Source organism: Kogia breviceps, chromosome 2, assembly GCF_026419965.1.
Source record: "Kogia breviceps isolate mKogBre1 chromosome 2, mKogBre1 haplotype 1, whole genome shotgun sequence".
Taxonomy (NCBI): Eukaryota; Metazoa; Chordata; class Mammalia; order Artiodactyla; family Physeteridae; genus Kogia; species Kogia breviceps.
Window position 1 is genome coordinate 95,859,379 of NC_081311.1, and position 27,093 is coordinate 95,886,471.

Below are 27,093 nucleotides of genomic sequence, written 5' to 3' on the forward strand. Positions count from 1 at the left end.
ATCTCGTAGCAACTTCTGAACCACACCAACTTTTTCCTAAGTTCTGATCTATTGATAATGAAGACTGGGGTTTAAAAAGTCCCCAGCATTGAGAAAATATTTGGGATCAATATCCAGACTATACAGAGAACTCTTAAAACTCCACAACAACAAAAACAACCCAATTCAAAAAGAGGCAAAGGACTTGAACAGAAATTTCTCCAAAGAAGATATATGAATGGCCAATAAACACACGAAGAGATGCTCAACATCTCTCATCATCTGGGAAATGCAAATCAAAAATCACTTCACACCCATTAGGATGGCTACTATTAAGAAAACAAGAAGACAAGTGTTGGCGCGGAGGTAGAGACAGGGACAGAGTTTCAGTCCTGCAAGATGAAAAGAGCTCTGGAGATAGAGATGGTGGTGATGACTGCACAACAAAGTGAATATACTAAATACTACTGAACTGCACACTTCAAAACGGTTAAGGTGGGGCCTCCCTGGTGGCGCAGTGGTTGAGAGTCCGCCTGCCGATGCAGGAGACACGGGTTCGTGCCCTGGTCCGGGAGGATCCCACGTGCCGCGGAGCGGCTGGGCCCGTGAGCCGTGGCCGCTGAGCCTGTGCGTCCGGAGCCTGTGCTCCGCAGCGGGAGAGGCCACAGCAGTGAGAGGCCCGCATACCGCAAAAAAAAAAAAAAAAAAAAAAAAAAAAAAAAAACGGTTAAGGTGATCAATTTTGTTACGTTACTTTACCACAATAAAAAAAACCTGGGAGGAGGAAAGGCCCCAGCACTGACCATCAGGAATAAATCTTGAACTAGCCTGACGACCACCTTGTTAGTCCCCAACCAGCTTCCAAGTCCCAAACTGTTCCTCCCCGTATTCAGGCGAATTTGCTGGGCTTTGCTGACATGGCTGGGACACGCCTTTTTACCCCTGAGAGTTCAGTGGCCTGAGGCGTGGTTTTCAAATCTGGCTACATGGTAAAATCATGTGGGGAGCAAAATCTTAATGCCCAAGCCCCGGTCCCAGAAAATCGGATTAAATTGGATAGGGGTGGTAGAGCTCAGGCATGGTAGTTTTTTTTTTGTGTGTGTGTGTGGTATGCGGGCCTCTCACTGCTGTGGCCTCTCCCGCTGCGGAGCACAGGCTCCGGACGCGCAGGCCCAGCGGCCATGGCTCACGGGCCTAGTTGCTCCGCGGCATGTGGGATCCTCCCGGACCAGGGCACAAACCCGTGACCCCTGCATCGGCAGGCGGACTCCCAACCACTGCGCCACCAGGGAAGCCCCATGGTAGTTTTTATAAGCTCAGAGATGATGCTGAGGACAGGACTAAGAACCGCTAATTTAGGAGACTCTTATCACCTGAGCCCTTCTACCTTCAGGTTGAGAAGTCTTCAAGTTACCTTTGCCCAGGCTGTTTGTTTGATTGGGGTGGACACGGTCCTTTCTGTTCCTTAGACAAAGACCCATCAGGGGCCTGAAAAAGGGCTCACACTCTGCATCGTGAAGCTCTCCCAGACGCTGCAGCAGTGAGAAGCCACCCAGGCCTGGGGACTGAGTCCTGGTGGCCCCAGGAAGGCCTGAGCACCTCCCTTGGTGACATGCCCTGGGGCTCCAGTTCACCACCGTCCCCTGCCCTCATCTGGAGCCTGATGGACTGTGCTGGGCAAACAAGACGTGCCCTGGGAGAGTATGCAGACCTGCTCCTGCCCATATATCCTCTTCCCTTTGCCATCCAGAATCCCATGGTGACAGATGGCAGGGGGCCCCAAAGACCAGCCAGTAACCAAGGGCCTTCTGACTTTCCAATCCCAGTGGGGAAGCCTGGATGATTCCAGCAAGTCTGTTTCCCTAAAACTCTCTCTCCTTGGGAACAATTAAAAAAATCCCAGAACAGTCAAAGGAAGCCAAAAGAAAGGGAGGCATTGTCACGGGGCAATTAGTAACAGCCATGACAAGCTAGGGCCGTTTTTATTATAGGTAAGCTTGTTCGCCAGGTTGTGGGTGGTTCCAGCCGGTACTCAATTACCGCGTCGGGAAGGGGCTTTGGACAATTGCTCACAAAGCTGGCGTCACAACAGGGCTCTGTTATTATCTCAGGCAGGTGGCTGGGGTGGGCAAGGGCGCAGGAAGGGCCTCTAACCATGGGGCAGAACCAAGGTGCTAAGAGCCGAACATTAACTTCTCTGTCCAGGAGAGCTGCACGACCTGAGTATTTGGCAATCTAACAATGTTTAACTGGCTTAATTAGGAGCAGTTAGCACAGCGGAAACCAAACCAAAACAACAGCAACAAAAACACCCAGACAAACAAAACCCCAAATTAAAAACTTCCAAAACAGCCTCAGGAACAAAAGGATAACACGTAGGCACAAGTCACCTCCGTGGAATCCACACCCTGTTTGGATGGCTTTCTAGCTCAATAAATCATTACAGACCCAGGGGTCAGGCCAGGCCCACTGAGAACCACGGTGTCTCCACAGCCACCTTCTAAGCCCTGGTGACCTGATGCAGTCATTCGTGGCTGGGAAAGGAAATGGGGTCCAGGTAGCTCCTCGTTGTAAAACAGTGCCCACCTTACAGGAGAAGATTGCAGCTCACCTCAAACACTGTACAGCCACTCTGGGGTGCATGTATACATGTCGCAACACAAACCCTCCCAATGACCACAGGAGGTGGACACAGACAAGTCAGGACACAGATGCTTGGAGACGCTAAGGAACTGTCTAATGGTGCAGGGCTGGTAAGTGGTGGTCTTGGGACTGAAACCCAGGTCTGCTGGCTCCACAGCCTGTGTCCCCCACCCCAGAGATTGTCACGTACTGCATCACATGCACTTAAGTCACCCAAGGAGCTCATAAAAACAGACTCCAGAGCCAACCCTGGGCATCTGAGTCCACAGGTCAAGGGTAGTCCTGGGTATCTGCACTTCTCCAAGAGCTCCATGACTTCAGACTTTCTGATGGTGGCTCACATTAAGAATCACATTTTCTTTACTACCCAGTACACACTGAAGTATGCCCACATATGTATATATAACTACTGAATTGATACAACTGAAAAAATGTCTGTGCTTAGAACATGTAAAGAACTCTGACATTTCTGGAGACGTTCTACTCTATTTCATGTTTACAAAGCTTGTTGTGGTCCACAAAATTGATTTCATGACCCACCAACAAGTGTCAACTGCAGTTTGCAAACACTGCCCCGGACCATTCTGCGGTTCTGGGTGGGAGTCCCTAGCCTGTCTCTTGCTGCCTCCTACTGAACTCAGAAATGGCTGGCTTAGTCAGAGATCGTGGAAATGTGGCTACATGCCCCGAGAACCACAGCAAATTGCTTTGTATTTTTCTTTTACACGTAATCTGGCACAGTGGCTCACAGCACATCTGTAGGGAACTAACTCCGTCTTACAAGAGTGTAAAGCGAGGCTCGGGGAGCGCACGTGATCTGCTAATGGTGACAGAGCCGGAATGTGCCGGTTCCTCCTCTGTATCAGCACTCCAGGGAGATAGAGCATTTGTGGACAGAATGTGGGCATTTGATTTCCTCACGTAAAACCCTGTCTTTCCACCCACCTCTCGGCTTTCCAGCCCCCTCTTCTTGCAGCAGCATAAGGACTTTCCTATTTGTATTTCGACTCTTCAGTATGTAAAGTAGAACAGCTGCTGAGTCCCAGTCAGGTTTTGCTAACAAAACCAAATCCCCTGGCTTTCCCTGGCAGCTGCAGCTGGGGCTTGTAATCTACAGCTGCTTAAGGGAGCAACTTTCTGGTGAGGGGAGCGAACTGCAGTCTGTTTTAGTTGTGGATAAACTATGCAGCCCAGCATACTCCAGGCAGGAACACGAAAATCACAGATTTGGGTGTGCGACACGTGAGGATTAGTGGCAGATAAATAAAATTCTTTCTTCCCCCTTCTGCCGGCATGTGTCGGCCCGAGCACGCCTCCAGAGACCTTCCGAGATGAGCAGAGCCAGTGAGATTCAGAAACAGACACACTTTAAAAAAAAACCCCAAACCCCACAACTCTGTTTTGTTCTAGGGTACGCATGCATCCCCAATAAGGGATAATTAATTTGGATTACATAAGAGCACTGCCCTGTTGGTGTCCCTCTTGGAATCCCGTACTGTGTCCTTGCTGCACAGACAAGATATGGGACAGATTTTTTGTTGACATCGGGGGTGGGTGTGATATCTGCTCCCTGCCCTGATGCCACATGGATGGACGGCAGAACCCAGTATTAGTCAGCACCCGTCATTGGAGACGATGAGTTAATCTGCCAGAACTTGGGGGCTGACCACGTGCTCTGTATGGAGAACAGTGGGAGGGTGACAAAGGAATGTAAAAAATGTCCCTGTCCCAGTGGTCCTTGTAATTAAAACGTGGCTATACCTGTCTCGTTCCCTCTTGCATCCCAGGTCTGGCATGACGCTGGGCATGCAGTATGTGTTCAATAAACATTGAGTGAATAAATGCATAAAGAACCTTTGCCACTAGTAGCATCTTCCAAAGTGTGTTCTGTGGAGTGTAGACAGTGAAAGAAAAATGGGGTGGGGGGGGCAGGGAGGACGCTAATACTGAAATAAGTCTGCTTAACAAGGTTTGCTTGTTGTAGACACAGTACTTAATGTGCCAAAGTGCATTGTGACTCGCTGAGCGGGAAGCAAATCTTTTCCCAGATTTATTGGACTCTACACGTCCTTTTTAATACGAATGGTGTCCTTTGGGAAATGCTGTGTTTTATTTCCTATAAACGGAAGGTCCTAATCTCACCTCCCATCCACCCTGCATGAATCAAGAGGTTAAAGGAAACAGCAGGGCCGGGTTTGGCTGAGGGTGCTGGCTGGGCAGGTCGGCTCACTGACCGCCCAGACAGATCAGTGACACGTCCAGTGACTGCGTATTATGGGATTTTGTTTGGGAAGCCCAAGAACTGTAGATACTGAGAATGTGAAGTCCAGGGTTCAGTATTCTGCTGTCTGAGTTTTACACATGCCTGAATCTGGCCTCCCCACCGCACCGTGTCATGAGGATGAGCTCGTCCCAGGCAGCCCCTTTATCAGGAGACTTGGGTGAGCCTGCCAGGCTTGGGGAGGCCCGGCATCTGACTGAGCGGTTCTTCTGTTGCACAGATTAGGAAAGCCCAGGCAGCGCGTGGGTGGGAAGGTGCTTGCACGGGAGAGGCAGGAGGCCCGCCAGCAGAGGCAGAACTACTTTACCTGAACAAAGCTGAACTCCCTCCAGTTGAGTGCGTTTGCGATGGACGGCAGTGAGGTGACAGCCAGCAGGGACAGCGTGCCGAGGGCCAGCACCCCCAGGGACAGGTAGATCTCCATCCGCCAGACTTCCTCCTCGATCCAGAGGTGACTTTTATCAGTCAAGACCTGGTGCGGATGGAAAGGAAGCCATGAACACCGTGGCCAAGGCCGATGCCCTGGGATTTGGGCGAGCAAGGAATTTAGGACAGGAAAAACGCAGTCACGACCGACATTCCCACTTTCCACTCCATGGAACATGTGTCTGGCTCTGTTTTAAGCGCTTCTCAGGTATCAGCTCACCTGATCTTTACAGCAACCCCGTGAGGCAGAGGTCACTATTGTCCCCATTTTCCAGATGAGGGAAATGAGGCACAGAGATCAAGGAACCTTTCCATGGTCACACACAGCTTAGGAGATGGCAGAGCTGAGATCAGGACCCAGGCAGCTGGCTCGGAAGACACGGCTCCTCCCTTCCCACGGCTTTCACAAATCTGTCTGGGGCCAGTGGACCAGAACAGTCACATAAGCCAAGCATAAGGAGCCAGAGAATTTGACAAGACATAAAGAACCTTCAAGTATGACCATCTGACAAGGTTTTCTGGTGCCCAAATCCCCAGCAGGAAGGAGGCACTCTCTTAACTCAGAATCCCTTCAGCCAGACAGGCTGCTGCCTCTGCTGACTACCTTCCTTCCCAGCCTGTCTCACTCTGGATCCTTGGTCCGCCAAGCTGCCCATGTCACTGGCTCCTATTCCAGACACACACACACACACACACCAAACCCCTCAACATTTCCTAACTAGCCCCCAGCTCCCATCTTCCCACCCAGCTCCCCATGTCTGTCTGAGGAACGTAGCTTTGAGTCAACCACTGCCAGGCAACAGAGGCCGACATCCATTCACCAAGTGGGCCCAGGAGCACTTATGAAGCACCTAGCACACAGTAGGTGCTTCATAAGCACCTACTGTGTGCTAGGCCCCGGGCTGCAGAGAGCAAAGATACCTGCCCTCACAGAGTTCTGGGATCCCCCAGTGAGCCCCAGGCACGCACCAATGGGGGGAGCCCCTGCAGGCCCAGAGGTTTCTACCCCTTCCCTCCCCACTCAGAGACCCCTTGCACCTCAGCCCCTCCCTTCCCCCCGAGCCTGGCCGATGCTCACTCGTACCACGCACACGAGGAAGAGCTTTGATCAAGATCCTTCTATCAGAACCATCATTTCCAAACTAGACCACGTTGCAGAGTCCCTGGAAGTCAAGATGTTTTCTGAGAAATACCAGGAAACGCTGCTGCTTCAATTCTACCCACACAACAAGGAACAGCATTTCCATTAGGAAATGTGACTAGGCTTTAGTAGGTAGGTCTCTGCTTTGCAAAACAGAGTGAGTCATACAGGTTTTTGAGACACTATTTCAGCAGGAAAAAAATAACCCAAGTGCAGTTAGAAGATATAATATTAAAAATGAATCTAGTGGTCTGAGCAAAAATGGTTGAAAAGCTTACAAGAGAACGTTGAAAGAAACTGAGAAAATGCCATCCACTGGGTACTTTTTCCTGCAATTTGAGAGAAACGAGGCCCTCTGTTCTATTTCAGGGCAGGCTGGCTCTCACTGGTGCCTTTAAGCCACAAAAGGACCAGGAGTCTGGGGACCCAGGTTCTCACCCTGACCATGAGTCCTGTGAGACTCTGGGCCTCCGTCTCTCCACTGACAAGAGCCGGACGAGGTCCCGTCTAAAATGCTGCGATTTTGCCGTGTGCCAAACGAAAGTCAGCTCTAGCGAGAAAGGCGGGGCCGACGGTACCTGCAGAGGGCAGGGAGGTCTCCCACGTAACGGAGCCCAGAGAAGGCTAACTCATACCTTCCCTGCGCTAACGACGGCCGCTCAGGGGGTCATCCCCGAGCTGTAAGTTGTTTGTTCTTCAAATATACTTCATTAGGCACTCCTTTCTGCATTTTGGGAAGATCAGGCAGCCAATGTCACAGGTCAGAGCTTGGATGGTTACACGTGTACACCACATCTGCTTGCAACCCGGACACCTTCAGTAGCCTGTGGCAGTCTCACCCAACTGACTGAACTACAGTGCTGTTCTCAGCACTCCCCAGCGCCCCGCGTCACAAACGGCAAACTGGGACATAGGTTAAACAGCTCTCCGCTCCCCTACTGATTCTCTCTCATGTTCAGAGCTAATCAAGCTGGCCACCTTGAGCACGAGCAGGCTAGTGCTGGTCAACAAGAGGTGGAACGCTGCCATCCACGTGTGGGATTTCCTTTCCCTGTAGGTTGCAAGTCAGAAGCTGAAGGGCCCGAGGGCAGGAGACTCAGATGTGAGATTTAGACAGTTCTCTCTGACAGCCTGGACTCCACTTGGGGTGATAGGGCGGAGAAAACAGTGTGTGGCTAAAACATTTTCTTTGATCTTTATCTTGATTTTGGATTTTGATCTTGACATGCGTTTCTAAGGCACCACTGATTTCCTTTTTGGCTGCACATCCCTCTTCTGGGCTGCTCTGCTCTGTTAATCCCTCCCCCCCATTTCTACTCCCCTCCCTGACAAGCCACATCAGCCCTGGCTCTGCCCTCCAGAACTCTGCAGAACAAGGTTCAGCCCCTTTGCCTGACAGGCCTTGCTGTCTGTCTCTGACCCTGTCCTGTGGGAGTGATGGTTGCCTGGCAACCTCCACGGGGCGGGGGGGCCTGCAGCCTTAAAGGGCTTTGGAACTCAGGGAAAATTAGCTCACACGGGCCCCTCTGTGCCCTGGTATTTGCATCACGGCAAAACTATATTAACGTAATATCAAGGAGAGCCTTGGCAGGGCGGAGAATTTGGAGAGTGGCAGTCAGAGGGTGGGCAGGGAAGGAGCGGGCTGGGGTTTTGCCTTGTGCTCTAGTGGGGAGGGGTCATTACCTTCTTCCCCATCCACTGCCTGAAACACCTGCCACCTTCTGGGCAGCAAACATTGTTCTACTCTCCGAGGAGCCACGCAGAGCTTCCTGCCCAGCGGGCTGACTCTTCTTAGAAGTAAGAAAATATCATCAAAGAGCATCAAAAACATTAGCACTGGGTGAGACCTCCATCTACATCAGGGCCCTGAGGACCAAAGAGGGGTTGTGACTTGCTCAAGGTCAAGATCTTTGTTCCAGTCAGTGATGCTGGAGGACAAGAGTCTAGGGCTCTGGCCTGCAGGCCTCCACGCCACCCCACGCCAGCTAAGGTGTGGGGCGAGACTGTCTTATTTCATCCTGTGGCCTCAGGGCCCGGTAGAGTAGAACTCAGCGAATGAATGAGTTCTGGGATCATTTATTCAACTGTTAATTTGGACTTGTTTTCCCTGTAGAAAGCAGTATGGGCATGAACACGGATCTGGAGGAGATTGGCTGGATCTGGATCCCAGCTCAGCCACTTACTGGCTGAGTGACTTTGACCAAGTTACTTAAACTCTCTGTGCCCAAGTTTTATCATCTGTAAAATAAGGGTAGTACAGCACCTGCCTCATAGGGATAAGAGTTCAATGAATTCACACTGGGTATGTAAAGCTCTTAGATGGTACCTGGAACGCGGTAAACTCTTTTTAAGCGTTAGTGACTATTATTTTTTCCCTTCCTCTCTCATTTCCAGCAGGTGTCTTGCTTCTTTGCCTGAAGTCTGGGGTTCCTCCTTTCTCTTATGAAAGGCCAAGCCTACAGATGAAATGGTGCCAGGTGTCCGTTGGTGGGGAATGACGAGGGCATTTGAGAAGCTGCCAGCAGGGAAGCAGGAACTAGAGTAAACAGGGGCTGAGGTCTGTGGTTCCAAGGAAGTGGCCCAGCCTTGCCTCCTGGTCCTGCTCTGGGCAGCGGTCGGGCCTCCGAGGGGATGGCCGCATGGTGGGTGTACCCGGGGAGGGCCCAGTCTCAGTAAGATCCCTGCTTCCCAAGCAAGAACAAAACTGCAGCTGGAACCAGGGGTAGAAGAGAAGTGTCTCATTGGGTGACTAAGTGTCCTGGAGTGGGTAGGACCCACGCATCAGGCCAGAGGCTGAGGAGTAGAGGTGGAATTAAGCAGGTTGGGGAAAATAAAGAAAGGCAGGGTTGCTTGCAGACCTGAGCTTGGGACTCAGAACCAGGCCCCGTGAGCCCCGTAAACCCGGAGGAAGCATCTGGGGGGACTATTTCTGTGGGTACAGGTGCCAGGGGATGCTGCCTGTGATACCACCTGGCTTGACCCGAAGGCCCTCCATTCCCAGGAATCCTGCTGGCAAAAGAGCACTCTACGGCTTTCCTAAATGAATAATTACTGTGGCCTTCCCCGCCCCCCCCTCAAAAAAACACATGCTCCTGCTGCCTTTCCCGTCTCAGGTGATGGCAACTCCATCCCTCCAGGCGCTCAGGCTGAAATCCCAGAGTCATCCTCCACCACCTCATGAGCCCGTGTCTACTACAGCAGTTCTGTGTACTCTGGCTTCAGAATATGCCTTCAACACCTTCTTGCCTCTCCGCCGCGCCCACCCCACTCCAGGCCGCCATGGCCTCTCATCTGGGTTCCTGCACAGCCTCCTAACTGGTTTCCCAGCATGTGCGTTTGATCTTTGATTGTCTGTTCTCCACCTGGCAGCAGAGCGAGCCAGTTAAAACCCCAGACGGCGCATCACTCCTCTACTCCATATATATGGAATCTAAGACAAAAAAAGGTCATGAAGAACCTAGGGGTAAGACGGGAATAAAGACCCAGACCTACTAGAGCATGGACTTGAGGATATGGGGAGGGGGAAGGGTAAGCTGTGACAAAGTGAGAGAGTGGCAGGGACAAATATACACTACCAAACGTAAAATAGATAGCTAGTGGGAAACGGCCGCATAGCACAGGGAGATCAGCTCGTTGCTTTGTGACCACCTAGAGGGGTGGGATAGGGAGGGTGGGAGGGAGACGCAAGAGGGAGGAGATATGGGATATATGTGTACCTATACGTGATTCACTTTGTTATACAGCAGAAACTAACACACCATTGTAAAACAATTATACTCCAATAAAGATGTTAAAAAAAACAAACGAGAAAAACCTTTCCTTGGCTTCAAGTCTAAGGCCCTAGACCTTCCTCAGCCTTGAAGGCCTCTCTGGTGTGGCTTCCGCCTCCCAGGCCCCGCCCACCATCCCCGGCCCCTGGCTCCGCCCACCATCGGCCTCCTTGCCGATCCTCGAAGGTGCCAGGCAGCTCCTGTCCTTCCGACCTGGGCTCACATGTCCCCCGCTCAGCCAGGCCTCCCTCACCACCCTTTAATACTGCACCCCGCCCCCTCCCCTGCTTGATTTTCCTCCTCAGCACTTCACTACCTTCTATGTACCCTCTGTAACTCACAGCTGCACTTTAAGTCTCCCTGGCTTGGGAGCATAGGGCTTTTCACGTTCTCTTCGCTGATACGCCACACCTCGGACAGCAGGATGTGGGCGTGGCCCAGTCCGGGCAGGACGGGCAGAGGACAACTGGCGGGCTGCACCCACGGGCACCCCCCCGGCTCTGTGATTGGCAGGAGGCAGGCGAGAGCAGCGTACCTGCTTGACGGCCTGGTTGACCAGCTCGTAGCGGTGGGAACGGCGCAGCGGCAGGCAGAAGCTGTAGAGCGCGTGCAGGGCGGCGCAGAAGAAGCTGAGCAGGCCGATCTGCTTGCGGTGCTGCAGCCAGTGGTCCAGCCAGTCGGGGAAGCGGCGGTACTTGGTGCCGCGGCGCAGCTGCAGGGCCGCCGCCACCACGCCGGGCAGGTACACCAGCGACAGCAGCACGTAGGCCACGCAGGGCAGCGTTGTGTTGACCACGGACACAGGCAGCTGGTAGAACTTGTTCTTGCCCTCCTGCAGGTAGGGCTGCAGCACATCCCGGATGAAGTTGTAGGTGTAGAAGAAGACGAAGAGCCCCAGGGCCAGGAGAGCAGGCACCTTCCAGCCTGGGAGGAGGCGCAGGGGCATGGCCTCCACCTCTCGGGCCGAGGCCAGGGACCCCATGTCCACGGGGGTGAAGCCCATGGCCTGCGCCAGTTCCAAGATGGTGCGTTTGGCTTCTGGCTGGTCACTGCAGATGGGCACCTGTGGGGAGGAAGGTGGGGGGGGGGGTTCAGGTGGGGTCCCCGGAGGGTTGAGCAGGGCGTCGGAGAGCATCTTGGCCAAGCTCCTCACGGAGCAGCTGAGGAAACTGAGGCCCAGCAATCTGCCAGGTAAGGGTACGGCTGGAGCAGAAGGAGGCCCTGAATCCCGGCCCGGGGCCTTTCCTCGGCTCCCTGTGGGCTCCTATAGTCTCTGGCCCAACAGTGCCCGCTACTCGAGGAAAATGGCCAACGCTCATCCAACAGTGAGCATCTCGCCCAGTTCATTGCCATCAGCACCCACAAGCAAAATGCCCATCTAGGCAGCCCCCGGGGGCCCTTGGAGTAGGTGCCTCAAAGGACTGTGGCCTGCCCTGGGGGTCGTTCAGCAACTGGGCTCTGCATATGGCCCAGAAAGTGCAACTGTGGCTGCAGCTCCACCCCTCAGTCCAGAAGTGTCCCCTTTGACCATGTCCTCTGGCCCCTTACAGCCCTCAGCCAACACACAAGGCCTTCCACAAGCCAGCCCCAGCCCCGTAGCCCACTGCTCCCCTCCATGAGCCCCAAGGCAGGCCCACTGGTGGCCTCGGATCCCTGAACACTCCATGGGTCTTCCTGACACCGCTGTGGTCAGGTGGTCTACCGACACTAGCTCAGCACCTGCTATGTGCCAGGCGTTACACATGTGAACCCTCAGCCTCGCCACAAGCCTGCAAGTAGGTACTATTGTCCCCGTTTGGGAACATCGTTTGGGAACACTGTTCCTCACCTCTGTGCCTCTGCAGGTTGTCCCCTCAGCTTGCAACGCCCTTCCTGTTCCCTGTGCCTGACAACGTAAGGTAGGGCAAAGGCCAAGGCTGATCTCGAAGTCTTCCCCAGCCAGTCTCTAGCTCTGCTCCCTCCCAGGCCCTGCTACCCTACACTCCCCCGCTGTTCCTTGCCTGTCCAAATGTAGGAGTCCCAAGATGCAGGCTGCATGGAGGGCCCTCCAGTCAGGGGTGGCTGGGTACCGGTGGGCTCCCCACAGCCTGGCATGGAGCTGGGCAGAGAAGGCATCTGAGCTGGACTCATTGGTGGACGTTCTCTGGCATTAAAAACCACCTTGTCTTGGTTAGAGCTCCTCTTGCCAACAACAGTATGCAGCAATGGCTGTTTTCTGGAGCCATTTTCCACCCTCAGAAAAACCTGCTGTTGACTATTCTGAGAAATCCACGCAGTTTTTGGAAGCCCTTGGAATAAATGAGATAAAGTTTGGGACATGCCTGCTTCCTTAGGACCTGGCACATGAGTGTGTCACCTTCTTCTAAGTCCAATCCTAAAAGCAAAATCTCTCCTCTTCTTGACTCCAAATAGTAAAAAGAAAGCCATCAACCTTTTCCTCCTTGTCTTCTTGGAAATCAAATTACCATAGAAGAAAGAACATGATTTCAGGTTCCTATGAACTGGGTTCAAATCCCAGCTCACCAAGCTGTGGGACCTAGTGTAAGTAAATTCATTAACATCTGTGAGCCTCAGTTTCCTGCCCTGTAAAATGGAACTTTGCAGTGCTATGAGATGAGCTGAGATAACGTACATAAAGAGCCTGGTACACCAAGGGCCCTCAATGGAAGTTAGCCATTTACATTTATTGTTATGATGATTGGCATTCCTCCAGCACCTACCTGCCTGTTTCCATCCCTTGGGCCAGCCTGCAGGGTCCAGGCAGAGATGACATTGAAGGCCTTGACCACTGTGCAGGTGGGGAAGAGGGAGGCCAGGTACTCGGCATTGGACTCATGGTGCAGAAGGTGCTCCTGTTCTGTGGGGTTGCTCACGTCCACCAGGATCTTGCCGGCCAGCTGGTCACTGAGACCACATAGTGTGGAGTAGTGTTCCCGGAACATAGCCACAAAGATGACCTCTGGGGACCCCACTGCCTCCTCCTGGAAAGTCACTTGTGCTGCTGAGGGGAACAGCCCTGCCGTGCGTTTGGGGTTGCGGCTCCCCACCACCACGCTGAAGCCGGAGCCCACCAGGCGTGTAGCCAGGGAGCGGGCAAAGTCCCCGCTGCCCAGGATGCCCACTTTGGGGACCTCACTGGGGGCCTCAGCAAGGCTGCCATCACTGTCCACCAGGTGGTGGCTGATGAGTGGCTTGTCCATCTCTCCTGATGTTCTGGTGGCTAGAAGAGAAAACAGGAACTTGATCAGTGGAGGGCTTTTGGACTGCCCCTCCTACCAGCTCCCTCTCTTGTCCACTGGAGCTGCACGGTGGTCCAACATTCACCCAACAGGGCTTTATGAGTATTAACATGTGCCAGCACGGGGGCACAAGCTGAACAAGACCCAGCCCCTTCCTGAGGAGGACACAGCCTCCAGAACAGGAGAGGAAAGGACCTCTGCCCTCCATGCGCTGTCCTTTTTCCTGAGTTATTTCCTTGGTACAAATTTGCAAGAGTGAGAGTGCTGAGAAAGAAGGGCATGGACTTTCAAAGATCAATGCTATGCAGTGCCATACGTCTTTCCAAAAGGATTATGTAATAGCTGCTGTTACTACCCAGGAGTGACCCAACCTCAGCATCACCAGGTTTATCTGTTTACCAGGAAGGGTAGACATGTTCCTGTGCTTGTTTACATTTTGCATTTTGGGATGGTATCTCTGATGCTCTTCCTTAAGTAGATGACGAGCAGCTTAAAGGCAGGGTCCTCATCTTATCTCACTTTGGATCTCACCATTTGTCCCAAGGCCTGGCACAGAGCTGGTGTTCAATGTTTGCTGAATGAATGAACACTGAAATCCTACTCTCTGAGGGTGGGACTGGAGTGGGACGTGACAGTGAATGGGGCCCTAAGATTGGGTGGGTGCCCTGGGAGCTCCTTTACTAAGTCTGAGATATGAGGGGACATGGAGGAAACCCTGGACTTGGGCCACGAATTTATAGTAAACTTGGGTGGGAAAATTATTTGTTTTAATGGTCACCGACTTCTAACTGAAAGTTGCTATTTTCTTCAAGTATGAATGTAAGCAGCAACACAGTAGTATTAGCCTACCTGTGAGTTTGTCACCAGTAATGACCAATGTCACATTACAAATTTAATTGTGAAAGAACTCTCCAAATACAATTTAAACTCATCATTAATTTAAAATTATGGTAGGTGGAACACTTAAATACAGAAAGCAAATATTAACATATCTGAAGGGAAAATAGACAACATTATAAATAACAGTAGGGGACTTCACTACTCCACTTTCAACCATGGATGGCTCAGACAAAAAAGATCAGTATGGAAACACTGAACTTGAACTATACTTTAGACCAAAAGAACCTAACCGACATATAGAGAATGTTCTATCCAATAGCAGCACAATACACATTCTCCTCATGTGTCACAGAATATTCTCCAGGACAGAGCAGTCATAAAACACATCTTAACGATTTTAAAAAGACTGAAATCATATCAGGTATTTTTTCTGACCACAATAGTATGAAACTAGAAATCAATAACAGGAGGAAAATTAGATAATTCACAAATATGTGGAAATTAGTACACTCCTGAACAACCAATGAGCCAAAGAAGAAATCAAAAGGGAAATTTAAAAAACTATCTGAAACAAGCAAAAATTGAAGTACAACATACCAAAAAGTATGGGATGAAGCAAAAGCAGCTCTTAAAGGAAAGTTTATAGCTTAATGCCAAAATGAAGAAAAAAGAAAGATCTCAAACAACTTAACTTTACCCCTCAAGGAACTAGGAAAAGAACAACAAACTAAGTCCAAAGTTAACAGAAGGAAGGATATAACAAAGATCAGAGTGGGAAACAACTGAAATAAAGGCTAGAAACACAACAGAGAAAAAAAATCAATAAAACTAAGACCTGGTTTTTTGAAAAGATAAAACTGACAAACCTTTCGCTAGATTCACGAAGACCAAAAAAAGACTCAGGGCTTCCCTGGTGGCGCAGTGGTTGAGAGTCCGCCTGCCCATGCAGGGGACACAGGTTCGTGCCCCGGTCCGGGAAGATCCCACATGCCACGGAGCGGCTGGGCCCATGAGCCATGGCTGCTGAGCCTGCACATCCGGAGCCTGTGCTCCGCAATGGGAGAGGCCACAACAGTGAGAGGCCTGCGTACCACAAAAAAAAAAAAAAAAAAAAAAAAAGACTCAAATAAGATTAAAAAAAGAGAGACATTACAACTGATAACACAGAAATACAAAAGATCATGAGACTATTATGAACAATTATATGACAACAAACTGGACAGCCCAGAAGAAATGAATAAATTCCTAAAAACATACAATCTACCAAGACTGACTCATGAAGAAATTAAAAAATCTGAACAGGCCAGTAATGAGTAAGGAGATTGAATCAGTGATGTAAAAAACTCCCCCAACAAAGAAAGGCCTAGGACCGGGGGGCTTCACTGGTGAATTCTTCCAAACATTTCATGAAGAGTTAATGCTAATCCTTCTCCCACTCTTCCAAAAAACTGAAGAGGAGGGAACACTTCCAAGCTCATTTTATGAGGCCATCATTACTCTGATACCAAAGACAGATAAGGACACTACATGAAAAGCAAATTACAGGCCAATATCCCTGATGAACATAGATGCAAAAATCCTCAATGAAACACTAGCAAACTGAATTCAACAGCACATTAAAAGGATCCTACACCATGATCAAAGTGGGATTTATCTCTGAGATGCAAGGATGATTCAACATAAGCAAACCATTAAATGTGATACACCATATTAGCAGAAAGGGACAAAAATAATATCATCTCAATAGATGCAGAAAAAAACATTTACCAGAATTGAACATTCTTTCATGATAAAAACTCTCAACAAATTAGATACAGAACTAGGAATGTACTTCAGTATAATAAAGGCCATATACGACAAGCTCACACCTAACATCATACTCAACAATGAGAAGCTGAAAGCTTTTTCCTCTAAGATCAGGAACAACACAAGGGTGCCCACTCTTGCTGCTTCTATTCAACATAGTACTGGAAGTCCTAGCTTGAGCAATCAGACAAGAAAAAGAACAAAGGCATCCAAATTGGTAAGGAAGAAATAAAATTATCTTTGTTTGCAGTTGACGTGATCTTATATACAGAAAACTCTAAAGACTCCACCAAAAAACTGTTACAACTAAGAAATTAATCCAGTAAAGTTGCAGGATACAAAATCAACATACAGGGCTTCCCTGGTGGCACAGTGGTTAAGAATCTTCCTGCCAATGCAGGGGACACGGGTTCGAGGCCTGGTCTGGGAAGATCCCATATGCCGCGGAGCACCGAAGCCCTTGTGCCACAACTACTGAGCCTGCGATTTAGAGCCTGCGAGCAACAATTACTGAAGCCCTCACGCCTAGAGCCCGTGCTCCTCAACAAGAGAAGCCACCACAATGAGAAGCCAGCATACAGCAAGTAAGAGTAGCCCCCGCTCACCACAACTAGAGAAAGCCCATGCCCAGCAACAAAGACCCAACTCAGCCAAAAAAAAAAAAAAAAAAAAAAATCAACATACAAAACTTGGCTGTGTTTCTATCTACCAACAATTAACTATCTGAAAAAGAAATTGATAAAACAATCCCATTTACGATACTACCAAAAAGAACAAAATACTTAGGAATAAATTTAACCAAGGAGGTGAAAGACCTGTACACTTAAAACTACAGAACATTGATGAAAGAAATTGAAGAAGACACAAATAAATGGAAAGACACTCAGATTCAAAGCAATCTATATAAAAAAATCCCAATGGCATTTTTCACAGATATAGAAAAAAAATCCTAAGATTTGTATAGAACCACAAAAGACCCCAAAGAGCTGAAGCAATCTTGAGCAAGAGCAAAGCTGGAAGCATCACACTTCCTAATTTCAAATTGTATTACAAAGCTTTAGTAATCAAAGCAATATGGTACTGACATAAAAACAGACATAAACCAATGGAACAGAATAGAGAGCCCCAAAAATAAACCCATGCATATATGGTCAATTAATCTTCAGCACAGGTGCCAAGAATACCCAATGGGGAAATGACAATCTCTTCAATAAATGGCATTGGGAAAACTGGACATCCTCATGGAAAAGAATGAAACTGGACCCACATCTCATATCATACACAAAAATCAACTCAAAATGGATTCAAGACTTAAACTCAAAAATAAAAAAAAAAATAGGTAAGACCTGAAACTGTATTACTGTCTTAGAAGAAAACACTGGTCTTGTCAATGACTTTTTTTGGATTTGACACCAAAAGTACAGGCAACAAAAGTAAAAGCAAACAACTCTAGTCTGACTAAGTCAAACTAAAATGTTTTTGCACAGCAGAGGAAATAATCAACAACGTGAAAAGGTAACCTATAGAATGGGAGCAAATATTTGTAAACCATATATCCAATAAGGGGTTAATTTCCAAAATATATAAGGAATTCATACAACTCAGTTAAAAACCCAAATAATCCAATTAAAAATGCAAAGGAACTGAACAGACATTTTTCTAAGGAAGACATACAAATGGTCAACAAGTATTATAAAAAGATGCTTAACATCAGTAATCATTAGGAAAATGTAATTCAAAACCTCACACCTTTTAGGATGACTAGTGTCAAAAAGTCAAAAGATAATAAGTGTTGGCACACATGTAGAGAAAAGGGAACCCTTGTGCACTGCTAGTGGGAGTGTAAATTTGTACAGCCATTATGGAAAACAGCATGGCAGCTCCTCAAAATATTAAAAATAGAACTACCATATGATCCCGCAATCCACTACTGGGTATTTACCCAAAGGAGACAAAATCACTATCTGGAAGAGATCTGCACCCCATGTTTATTGCAGCATAATTCATAGTAGACAAGATATGGAAACAACCTCAGTGTCTGTTGATGGATGAATGGGTAATGAAAATGTGGTGCACACGTACAATGAAATATTATTCAACCTTAAAAAAGAAGGAAATCCTGACATGTGCATCAACATAATGAACCTGGAGGACATTACACTAAGTGGAATAAAGCCAAACACAGAGAGACAAATACTGCATGATCCCACTTACATGTGGTTCTGAAAAAGTCAAACTTAGAAGCAGAGAGTAGAAAGAATGGTGACCAGGAGAAAAGGGGAGATGTTGGTCAAAGGGTACAAACTTTCACTTATAAGCTGAGAAATCTAATGAATATTATGATGACTACAATTGATAATACTGTATTACATACTTGAAATTTTCTGAGAGTAGTTCTCAAGTGTTCCCAACACACACACAAATGGAATCTATGTGAGGTGACGGATATGCTAATTAGCTTTATTGTGATAGTTATTTCACAATGTATATGTATATCAAAATATCACACTGTATACCTTAAATATACACACTTTTATTTGTCCTTCATAACTCAATAAGGGTGGGGGGGAAATTAAAAACTAAGATTATAGTAAATATTAGATTTTGTCACTAGATCTTGTTACTTAACATAAAGAATCATGCATGTTACTATTACACGTCTTTAAAAAATATATTTTAGGGACTGTGTTTCAATATAGTAGGTATTCTTTGTAACCCTATGTGATTTTATGTATGTAAGAAGAGCATTATTCTGAGCAGAAGTTTAGGGGCTTCACCAGCCTATGAGTTCATGGGGGTCCTCGGCATAGGAGAGGGTTAAGAACCCCTGCCTGGAATCAGTGGAGCTTCAGGGGTGCTTTTTAACACCCTCTTCCCACTTTCCACAGAAGCCTCCTGGCACGTGCTACACACCGGGTGAGGTGAGAGGCACAAGATCTAACACAAGGGGGCGCGGGGGAACCAGGAGGCTGTGTCCTGGGTCTCCCACGAACCAGCTGTGTGTCCTTGGACAAGCCCCTGTGCCTCTCTGGGCCCCAGCTTCCACCTTTGTAAATGGAGGTCACAGTCTCTGCTCCAAGATGGCAGACAATGCAATCTTAAAGGGCTTTGAAAACTGACCTGGACATTTTACAAGGCGGCAGCAGCAGCTCCTAGCTATGGGGTGGCCACCATGTGCCAGACACTGCTCTAAGGTGATGTGTGATGAGTGGTGGTCATCCAGTCCTCACAGAACCCCATGAAGTAGGGCCATTATCATCCCCACCTTGAAGAGGAGGAAATGGAGGCTCAGAGAGGTTGAGAAACCTGCTTCAGGTGGCACAGAGGGGAAGCGAGGGAAGGAAGAATATGGGACGCAGGTCTGTTGGCCTCTGTAGTCTGAACTTCCCCAAGAGTCTTACTGCCCAGATGGAGGACAGTGACCTGGCCAGCAAGTGGCAGAGCTAGGACCACGCTGGCTGAGGAGAGGGTCAGCGTGGAAGCGGACGCAGTGACCGAGAGTCAGGGACACGTGTTGCTGTCCAGCCAAATACAGGCAACTCCCCGAGCATCTCGCGCCTCTGAAGCGGTTTCAGAGCATCGCCCTGTCTCTATCGCAGACGCCAGGGACTGGCTGAGCTAAGCCCCTTCTGGGTCATCTTTGGGGGGACACACACATGGAGGGACCATGACCACACAGACATACAAGCACCAGCCGGGGCCTCCACGCTGCTCAGGCCAGGCTGACTGTGGGCTCAGATGGGGATTGCCACTCTCTGAAAAATGGGAAAGAGCGTTTTCTGCCTGGCCTGGGTACAGGATATTTTTCCAAGTGGTGATGATCTATGCTTTGTAGATGCCAATGGGCCTCCTGAGGATCCCCAGAGCCCAGGCTTAGAGTCGTGTGTCCATGGGCTGCTTTAGCACCCGACTTACAGTTGCCTGGGTTCTAATTCTCACTCTGCCACCTTGGGCCTGTCGGTGCCTCAGTTCCCCAGCTATAAAAGGGAGAGATCACAGGACCTTCCTGATGGGGAGGTTGTAGGCATGAAGCCAATGCGGGTCAAGCACTCAGAACAGTGCTCTCTTGGTATGTAGCAGCACTGGGTGGATGGCTGTCGGCGATGAAGCAGACACTGGTTGCCAGCACTGTCCCAGCAGCGGGGACGAGGCAAAGGAAGGATGTAGAGACCCTGTCAGCACCTCTGCAGCCCTGGGGAAGAGGGGCGAGAGGTGACAGGGGCCTTGCAGGTGGCCTCAGACTCCCAGGCCAGCGCCGGGGATTTGGGCCAAGGGAACTGTAAATCCCTCCCTGGGGACTCCAGCCTTCCCTATGGGCCAGTCATGACTGGGACAGATACCCCCAGGGCTTTCCCAGTCCCTGCCTCAGCCACCTGGAGACACCAGTCCTGGGGCAGGTGTTGTCCCTACGGGGAGGGAGAGTCACCACGCTGAGGCCTTCAAGTCGTCTTCACATTTGCTAGCAGCTTGGAGGATCCCAAGCATATCCCCTCCTGGACAGAAGCCTCTCCTCCGGCTTTGCTCTCTCTCTCTTCTCCCTCCCATCTCCTGGGCAGCTACCACATGCTGAACACTTAGGAACATAAGGATAAGCAAGATATGCTCCCCACTTTTGGATGGTTAATAATCGTGTGCGTGTTGGGTGGCGTGTCCACCCATGAGTGGATGCAGGGAAGGAAGGGATGGGGCTGCCAAAGGGGCAGCCAGGGAGGGCTTCGCGGCACACACAGCATCTGCTGGTCCTTGCAGAGCCCCGAATGATTTACAGCCTCACAGCAAACCTGAACCAGCCCAAAGAGAAAGTCAATGAGACCTGGACTTCGCATCCTGTCCTTGTTTATCTGGAGACTTAGCATCGCGACGGGGGGAGGAAGTGTTCGGGGCTGGTCCCAGCTTTGCCCCAAACTGGCCCTGGGACACGGGAGCATCTGGGGACCTATTAAACATCCCAGACTCATGGTCCTAAGGGGCCCTGCTTTCGGCCGCAGGGTAAATGGAAATTAAACGTAAAGCACCTCTAAAGTGCTCTTGCCACCCAAATTCGATCCTTGGGACAGGAAAAAGGCAGGTTGTAACGCCTCCTTCCCCTCCAGCTCTGACGCAGGGACACAGCCACCTGGGCAGAGGTGCTGGGTTCTAATCATAGCCACACCCATCGCTCACTACCCAGGTGCCTCTGCACCTTAGTCCCCTGACGTTTAAAACGCGGACACGAATTGTACCTCTTCCATGCCTTGTTGTGAGGATGAAACTAGTTAACGAGAGCTCAGAGCCACCTTTTCTGGCTGGTGCTATGTGTACACGTGCGTGCGTGCGTGCGTGCGTGTGTGTGTGTGTGTATTCTCTGAAGTGCTTCATGGGCCTTTCAAAATTCTTCCACCCTCCCAGTGGCCAGCACAAGGCCTGCTGCTGGCGTGATGCAGGCGAGGGTAGGACAGGTGGTAGAGTCCTGGAGGCCCCAAAGGTCCAGCAGAGTCCCTGTTGCCTGTCCATGTGGCCCAAAGGTGAAAGTGCCTAATCCTGGCTGGCCCTGGGGGTGGAGGGAGGAATCCAATAGCCGCTGGGCTGGGGGGCCCTGCGGCCTGCACACACAAACCTGCCCGTTTCCCCCTCCCAGGTTGCGGATGAAGCAGCACAGAGGCCCGGGTGTGCAGGCACTGTCATCAGCTACGGTTCCCAGTCCCCTCTGGGTCTCTGTCCGCCTGCCCGGTCTCGCCTCCTTCCAGGCAGGGTCCCGACATGGGCTGTTTGGGGCTGGGAGCCACGCCTGGCCCACAGGCCTACCTGCCGGCTCCCGTCCGCTCTTGGGCGGGCCAGCGGGCCAGGCGTGGCCCCCAGGCACATGGGCAGGCAGCATGTGGACAAGCCCACAGCCTGTTCTGCACGGGCAGCACGCAGCCCATCAGACCCCGGGAGCTGCGGCCGGGAAGGGATCACCATGGAGCTGGGTGTGGGTAGGTGGCGGTAGGGTGACCAGCTGGGCACCCGGCGGCCAGATGGTCTACAAGCCAACTGGGGTGCCGCCCACCCCCTCCCAGCCAGAGGCTGAGTCAGCTAGCACTTCCAGCCTCGGGGGCCGAGAGAGGAATAAGGTACAGTTCTTGTCCTCAAGCAGCCCACAGCTATCTTCAAACTTTAGTGTTAGATTTAACATTAAATCTGGGGGGACACATTCCTGTTACTGCTCTATTTATTTATAAATATATTTAAATATGACTGCTGCCCTATAATGTTATATACAGCATAAATCATATATAAACACATATAAATGTAAAGAGATAAGGCTAAAATTTAAACACAGATAGAAGCTCTGAGGTTTCTTCCTGCTCCCAGGGATGATCCCTTCCCATCCCTGGGGAGGTCCACACCCTCCTAGACACCTGGGCCCCTGCGGAGTGACAGGCGCAAGATACAATTGAACAAGGTCTCCTGAGAGAGGACGCTGCCTTCAGGCAGGGCAGCTGGGCGGCTTCCTGCAGGAGGTGGGCCTGAGCTGAGCCTTGAAGGATGTTGAGAGTGAGCCTGGAAAAGCCTTCTAGAAAGAAGAGCCTGGGTGAGCAAAGGCCCAGGGGCCGAACAGCAGGTGTCCACGGACAGCTTTTGGCCCCAGAGGCAAACTGGTGTGCGCCTACAGCCAGCACCCGGGAGTTGGCAAGCCAGAAATGAAAACACAAATTCTTGCCCAGAACTTTTTTTTTAAACCTAAGAAGTATAGGGATGAAAAGAGTATGGATCCGAGAGGCTGAAACTCTGGGTTCTATCCCGATGATTTCCTCACCAGTAGACACTGGACAAGTTACATCTTCCCTCTGGCTCCATCATCTGTAAAATGACCGAGGGCTGCCCGGCTTTGCTCAGTGGGCATGTGGTAGTTAAGGGCCTGGGGCTTTGCCTGTGGTTGGGGGCTTCCCCGGGTCCTTTGCCTGTTGGCTTCTCTGTGCACCCCTGCGCCGCCCCACTCCCAGTCAGCTTTGGGAGGGTAGATAGAGATCACCATGCTTGTTCCATGGCCCGACTCCAAAACCCAGCTCTGTGCCTGGCACATTGCACAAGTTCCGTGCATATGTGTGACCAGAGATATACATCACGGGAGCTTACAGCATCAAACCTTACTCTATTTTGTCCTTTGGGAGCAGAAATCCTTCCAAAATGCAGTGCATATTTCAAGAGAAGGCAGTCAGGTCCTCACCGAGAACCCAGAGATCAACCCAAGCTGCAAGAAGGGATGTTCTTGAGTCTCGTCTTGTTTTTATAGGACTGTTTTCTAGTCTTATATCCTCCCTCATTGTCAGGATATTTATCAGAGCTGTCAGCCTGCTTGCCTCTTAATTAAAGCCCTCCCAGGTCCTGCTCATTTGCTGTGGACAAGAAATACAGATAACACACTATCAAGAAAGTGAAAAGACAACCCACAGGAATGAGAGACCAATTTTGCAAATCATATATCTGGTAAGGGACTTGTTTCTAAATATATAAAGAACTCCTACAACTCAATATTAAGAAGACAACCTATATAAAAATGGGCAAAGGATTTGAGTAGACATTTCTCCAAAGATATACTAGCTGTTGATAAGCACATAAAAAGATGCTCAACATAATAGACCCCAGGGAAATGCAAATTAAAACCATGGGATACCTCTTTACACCCACTAGGATGGCTTAATCAAAACAGGACAGAGAAAGTAAGTGTTGGTAACCACGTAGAGAAATCAGACCCCTCATCCACTGCTAGTGTGAAAGTAAAATGGTGAAGCCACTAGGGAAAAGAGTCTGGAAGTTCCTCCAAAAGTTAAACACAGAGTTTCTATATGCCCCAGCAATCCCACTCCTAGGAACATATATAACCTAGAGAAGTGAAAGCATATGTGCACACAAAAATATGTGCAGCAATGTCCCTAGTAGCACATTCACAGTACCCAAAGAGTGGAAAAAACACAATGACCATCAACTGACAGATGCATAAACAAAATGTGGTTTACGCACACAATAGAATAACATTCAGTAATGAAAAGGAATGAGGTACTGATACATGCTACAACATGATGAAGCCTGAAAATATTACGTTAAATGAAAGGAGCCGGTCACAAAAGGTCACATATTGTATGATTCCATTTATAGGAAATGCCTAGAAATAGGCAAACCTATAGAGACAGAAAGTAGATGAGAGGCTGCCAGGGACTAAGGGGAGAAGGGGTGGGGAAAATGGTACAGGGTTTCTTTTTGGAGTGATGAAAATGTTCTAAAATTGATTGTAGTGATGGTTGTACAGCTCTGTGCATACACTAAAAAGCACTGGTTGTTTACTTTTGTTTGTTTGTTTTGCGGTATGCGGGCCTCTCCTGTTGCGGAGCACAGGTTCAGCGGCCACGGCTCACGGGCCCAGTCGCTCCGCGGCACGTGGGATCTTCCCGGACCGCGGCACGAACCCGCGTCCCCCGCATTGGCAGGCGGACTCTCAACCACTGCGCCACCAGGGAATCCCCTGGTTGTCTACTTTAACTGGATGAATTATATAGCATGTGAAGTATAGCTCAATAACGTTGTTACAAAAAAGCTGAGATACCGCACAGCCTGTTATTAATGTGTGTAAACGAAGAATCAACATGCTTTGGTGAGAGTTCAAGGACTCTTCGATGAGCTTAATGCGTGAATTTTGTGACATCAGTGCTGGTGATTCTGCAACCTTCCCAAGTTATTTCCTAGCTGTTTTCCAAAATTTGAGGTTTCTAAGCCCCAGGACCTCTAGCAAAGTGAGGCCTATGTTGATGTAGGGGAGATGGTACCACGGGCTAAACAGCCCTCTTGGCTACTGAGTGGGCCCTGCAGCTTTTGCCCACACAGCTACTTCTCTGCACTCCAGCCCATGCCAGCAGACAGCTGTTCTAGAGCCACACTGGACGGCACACGAGGAAGGGTACTGAGGCCTGCGGCCCACCCTCACAGCTCCCAGTGTGGGTCAGTGAATAGGACAGATGTGTTCCAGCGAGAGGGGACTGACCGGCAGGCATCATCTGCTACTCATCCAAGTGGCTGAGGGTTTATATAAAGACATATGGCTAGAAACTGGCACACAACTGCAAATCTGCTTGCATTAGGTCCAATCCATTCGTCTTTCCCCACCAAACTCATTCCCTCCTTAATTAGGCAGAAGATCAGCCCCCGAGAGCCACCCTTGGTCATGGGGAGCGTGCCCAGCAGAACGTGGTCTCAGGAAAACATCTGGATGTTCTGGATTTACTCAGGGGGTCAGACGTCTTCGTAAACTGCGAGATAGGCCACAGCAAGAGCACAGGCAGCTATGGGGTCGTATTTCAGCTGCACCACTTATTAGCTGGGTGGCTTTGGCAAGTCACCTTACCTCTCTGAGCCTCAGTTTCCTCATTTGTCCAATGGAGTGATGTTACTTACTTGAATGAAATGTAGTAAGCATTATAGGAGATAAGCCAAGTGCCATGGTCTGAGCCTGTTAAAGTCACACAATTTTCATGACATTCCTTTCTGCCTAGGATTTTTAAAAACCTTTGGTCTGTGTAAAGCATAAATAGAAGCACCTAAATCAATACATGGTGTTCTCTGCTGAATGGAAAAATTTACTCTAAAATTTTCTAAAAATGAGCTCTGAGATAATGGTCTGGAGATCTGCACACATTTCTCACCAAGACAACTGGAGGAAAAGACTTGCTGCTCTTTGGGACTCCGGAAGAGGTAAGAAGAGGGGGGCAGTAGAGCAGGAAGGGGTATAGCAGGGAGAGGCTGGCGGTCAGGGGCAGGGCACCAGGGTGGTCTGGGACTGGGCAGTGAGCCCTCTAAGGGTTGCTAGTCCCAATATCGGGCTCCCTGCCAGGGTCACACCCGACTCCAAGTCCCTTGAGGGCGAGAACAGAGTGAAACTCACTTCTGTAATCCCAGCACTTAGCCCAGTGCCGTTAGGTCAAGTCTGAGCTGCACTGGAGTCATCTGGAGGGCCTGTTAAAACATACTGCTGAGCTGCATCCCCAGGTTTTCTGATGCTACCGGTGATGGGACCCCCGGCTGAAAACCACTGCAGTAGATGCTCACAAAAGGTCTATGTGAGGGGTGAGTGAATTAATGAATCACTTGCATGTAAGAACCACTCCAGATTTGACTTTTTCCTCGGATTCTTCGAGTTGGGCCCAGCTCTCCATCAAGCCCTCCCGGACCCACAGGGCCCCTGGTATCAGTATCTCTCCTTCTGTTCCTCTTGGTCTTGAGCGTCAGGTGTGTGTGCCCCATTCCTGCACACCCCTTGGCCTCCCAAAGCTGGCTCCCTCTGGTAAGGAGAAGGTGGTCCAGGCCACGGCGGCATTGCCCGCTCAGCCAGTGAGGCCAACCCTCCAGGAGAGCTGCTGCCACGGTCCCCTCCCCTCCTGTACGTGCGTCTCCAGGCCCACTGCAGGCTGAGGGTGAAGAGGCTAGTGGAACTGGGAGACCACACAGATCCTGGGGACCCAGGAGCCCCCAACACAACAACTGGGGTGATCTTCCCAGAGTACGAGTTTCCTGGATGACCTAGAATTCAGATGGCCTGACACCATATTCGTGACTTTCTTTCACTCAGATTTGACAGCCAGGCCTGGAGCAAGTGCTCACTGGCACAGCTCATTACTACCCACCCAGCACAGCGGCAGGGGGGTGGTCAGTTCTGCTTGCGAGGGGGAGGGAGTCGGTGGTCAGCGCCAAGACCAGGGGTGCAAAGTGGGAAGCTGCTAGGGTCCCCACGCTGCACAGCCCCAGGGGCGTGATTTACACTGTGATCCGTGTGAACAGGGCCCTCTGGAGTTGTACAGTGCACAGCCTGCACGGTTTTATGCAAAGGTTGGTCCTGCCAATTCTCATCTGAAAAATCTCCTCATTTGTTATTCCCTGAGTACCCGCTGTGTACCCAGCAGGTGTTCTGGCAGGTGGCTAGAAGACAGCTTGTCCTCTTGGGACTTTTAGGGGAAAAGC

General features: G+C 50.0%; 1 protein-coding gene across 5 annotated transcripts in view; it reads right to left on the bottom strand.

Annotated features, from left to right (window-relative positions):
- The window catches only part of STEAP3 (STEAP3 metalloreductase), a 44,060-nt gene that overhangs the window by 7,291 nt on the left and 9,676 nt on the right, over positions 1–27,093 (bottom strand). For all 5 annotated transcript variants that reach the window (XM_067025864.1, XM_059051896.2, XM_067025865.1 and 2 more), the window contains exons 2-4: positions 12,961–13,460; positions 10,776–11,303; positions 5,211–5,375 (exon numbers count right to left, since the gene is read on the bottom strand). In XM_067025864.1, the coding sequence (XP_066881965.1) occupies positions 5,211–5,375; positions 10,776–11,303; positions 12,961–13,460 (1,193 nt within the window). The remainder of the gene's footprint in view (positions 1–5,210; positions 5,376–10,775; positions 11,304–12,960; positions 13,461–27,093) is intronic.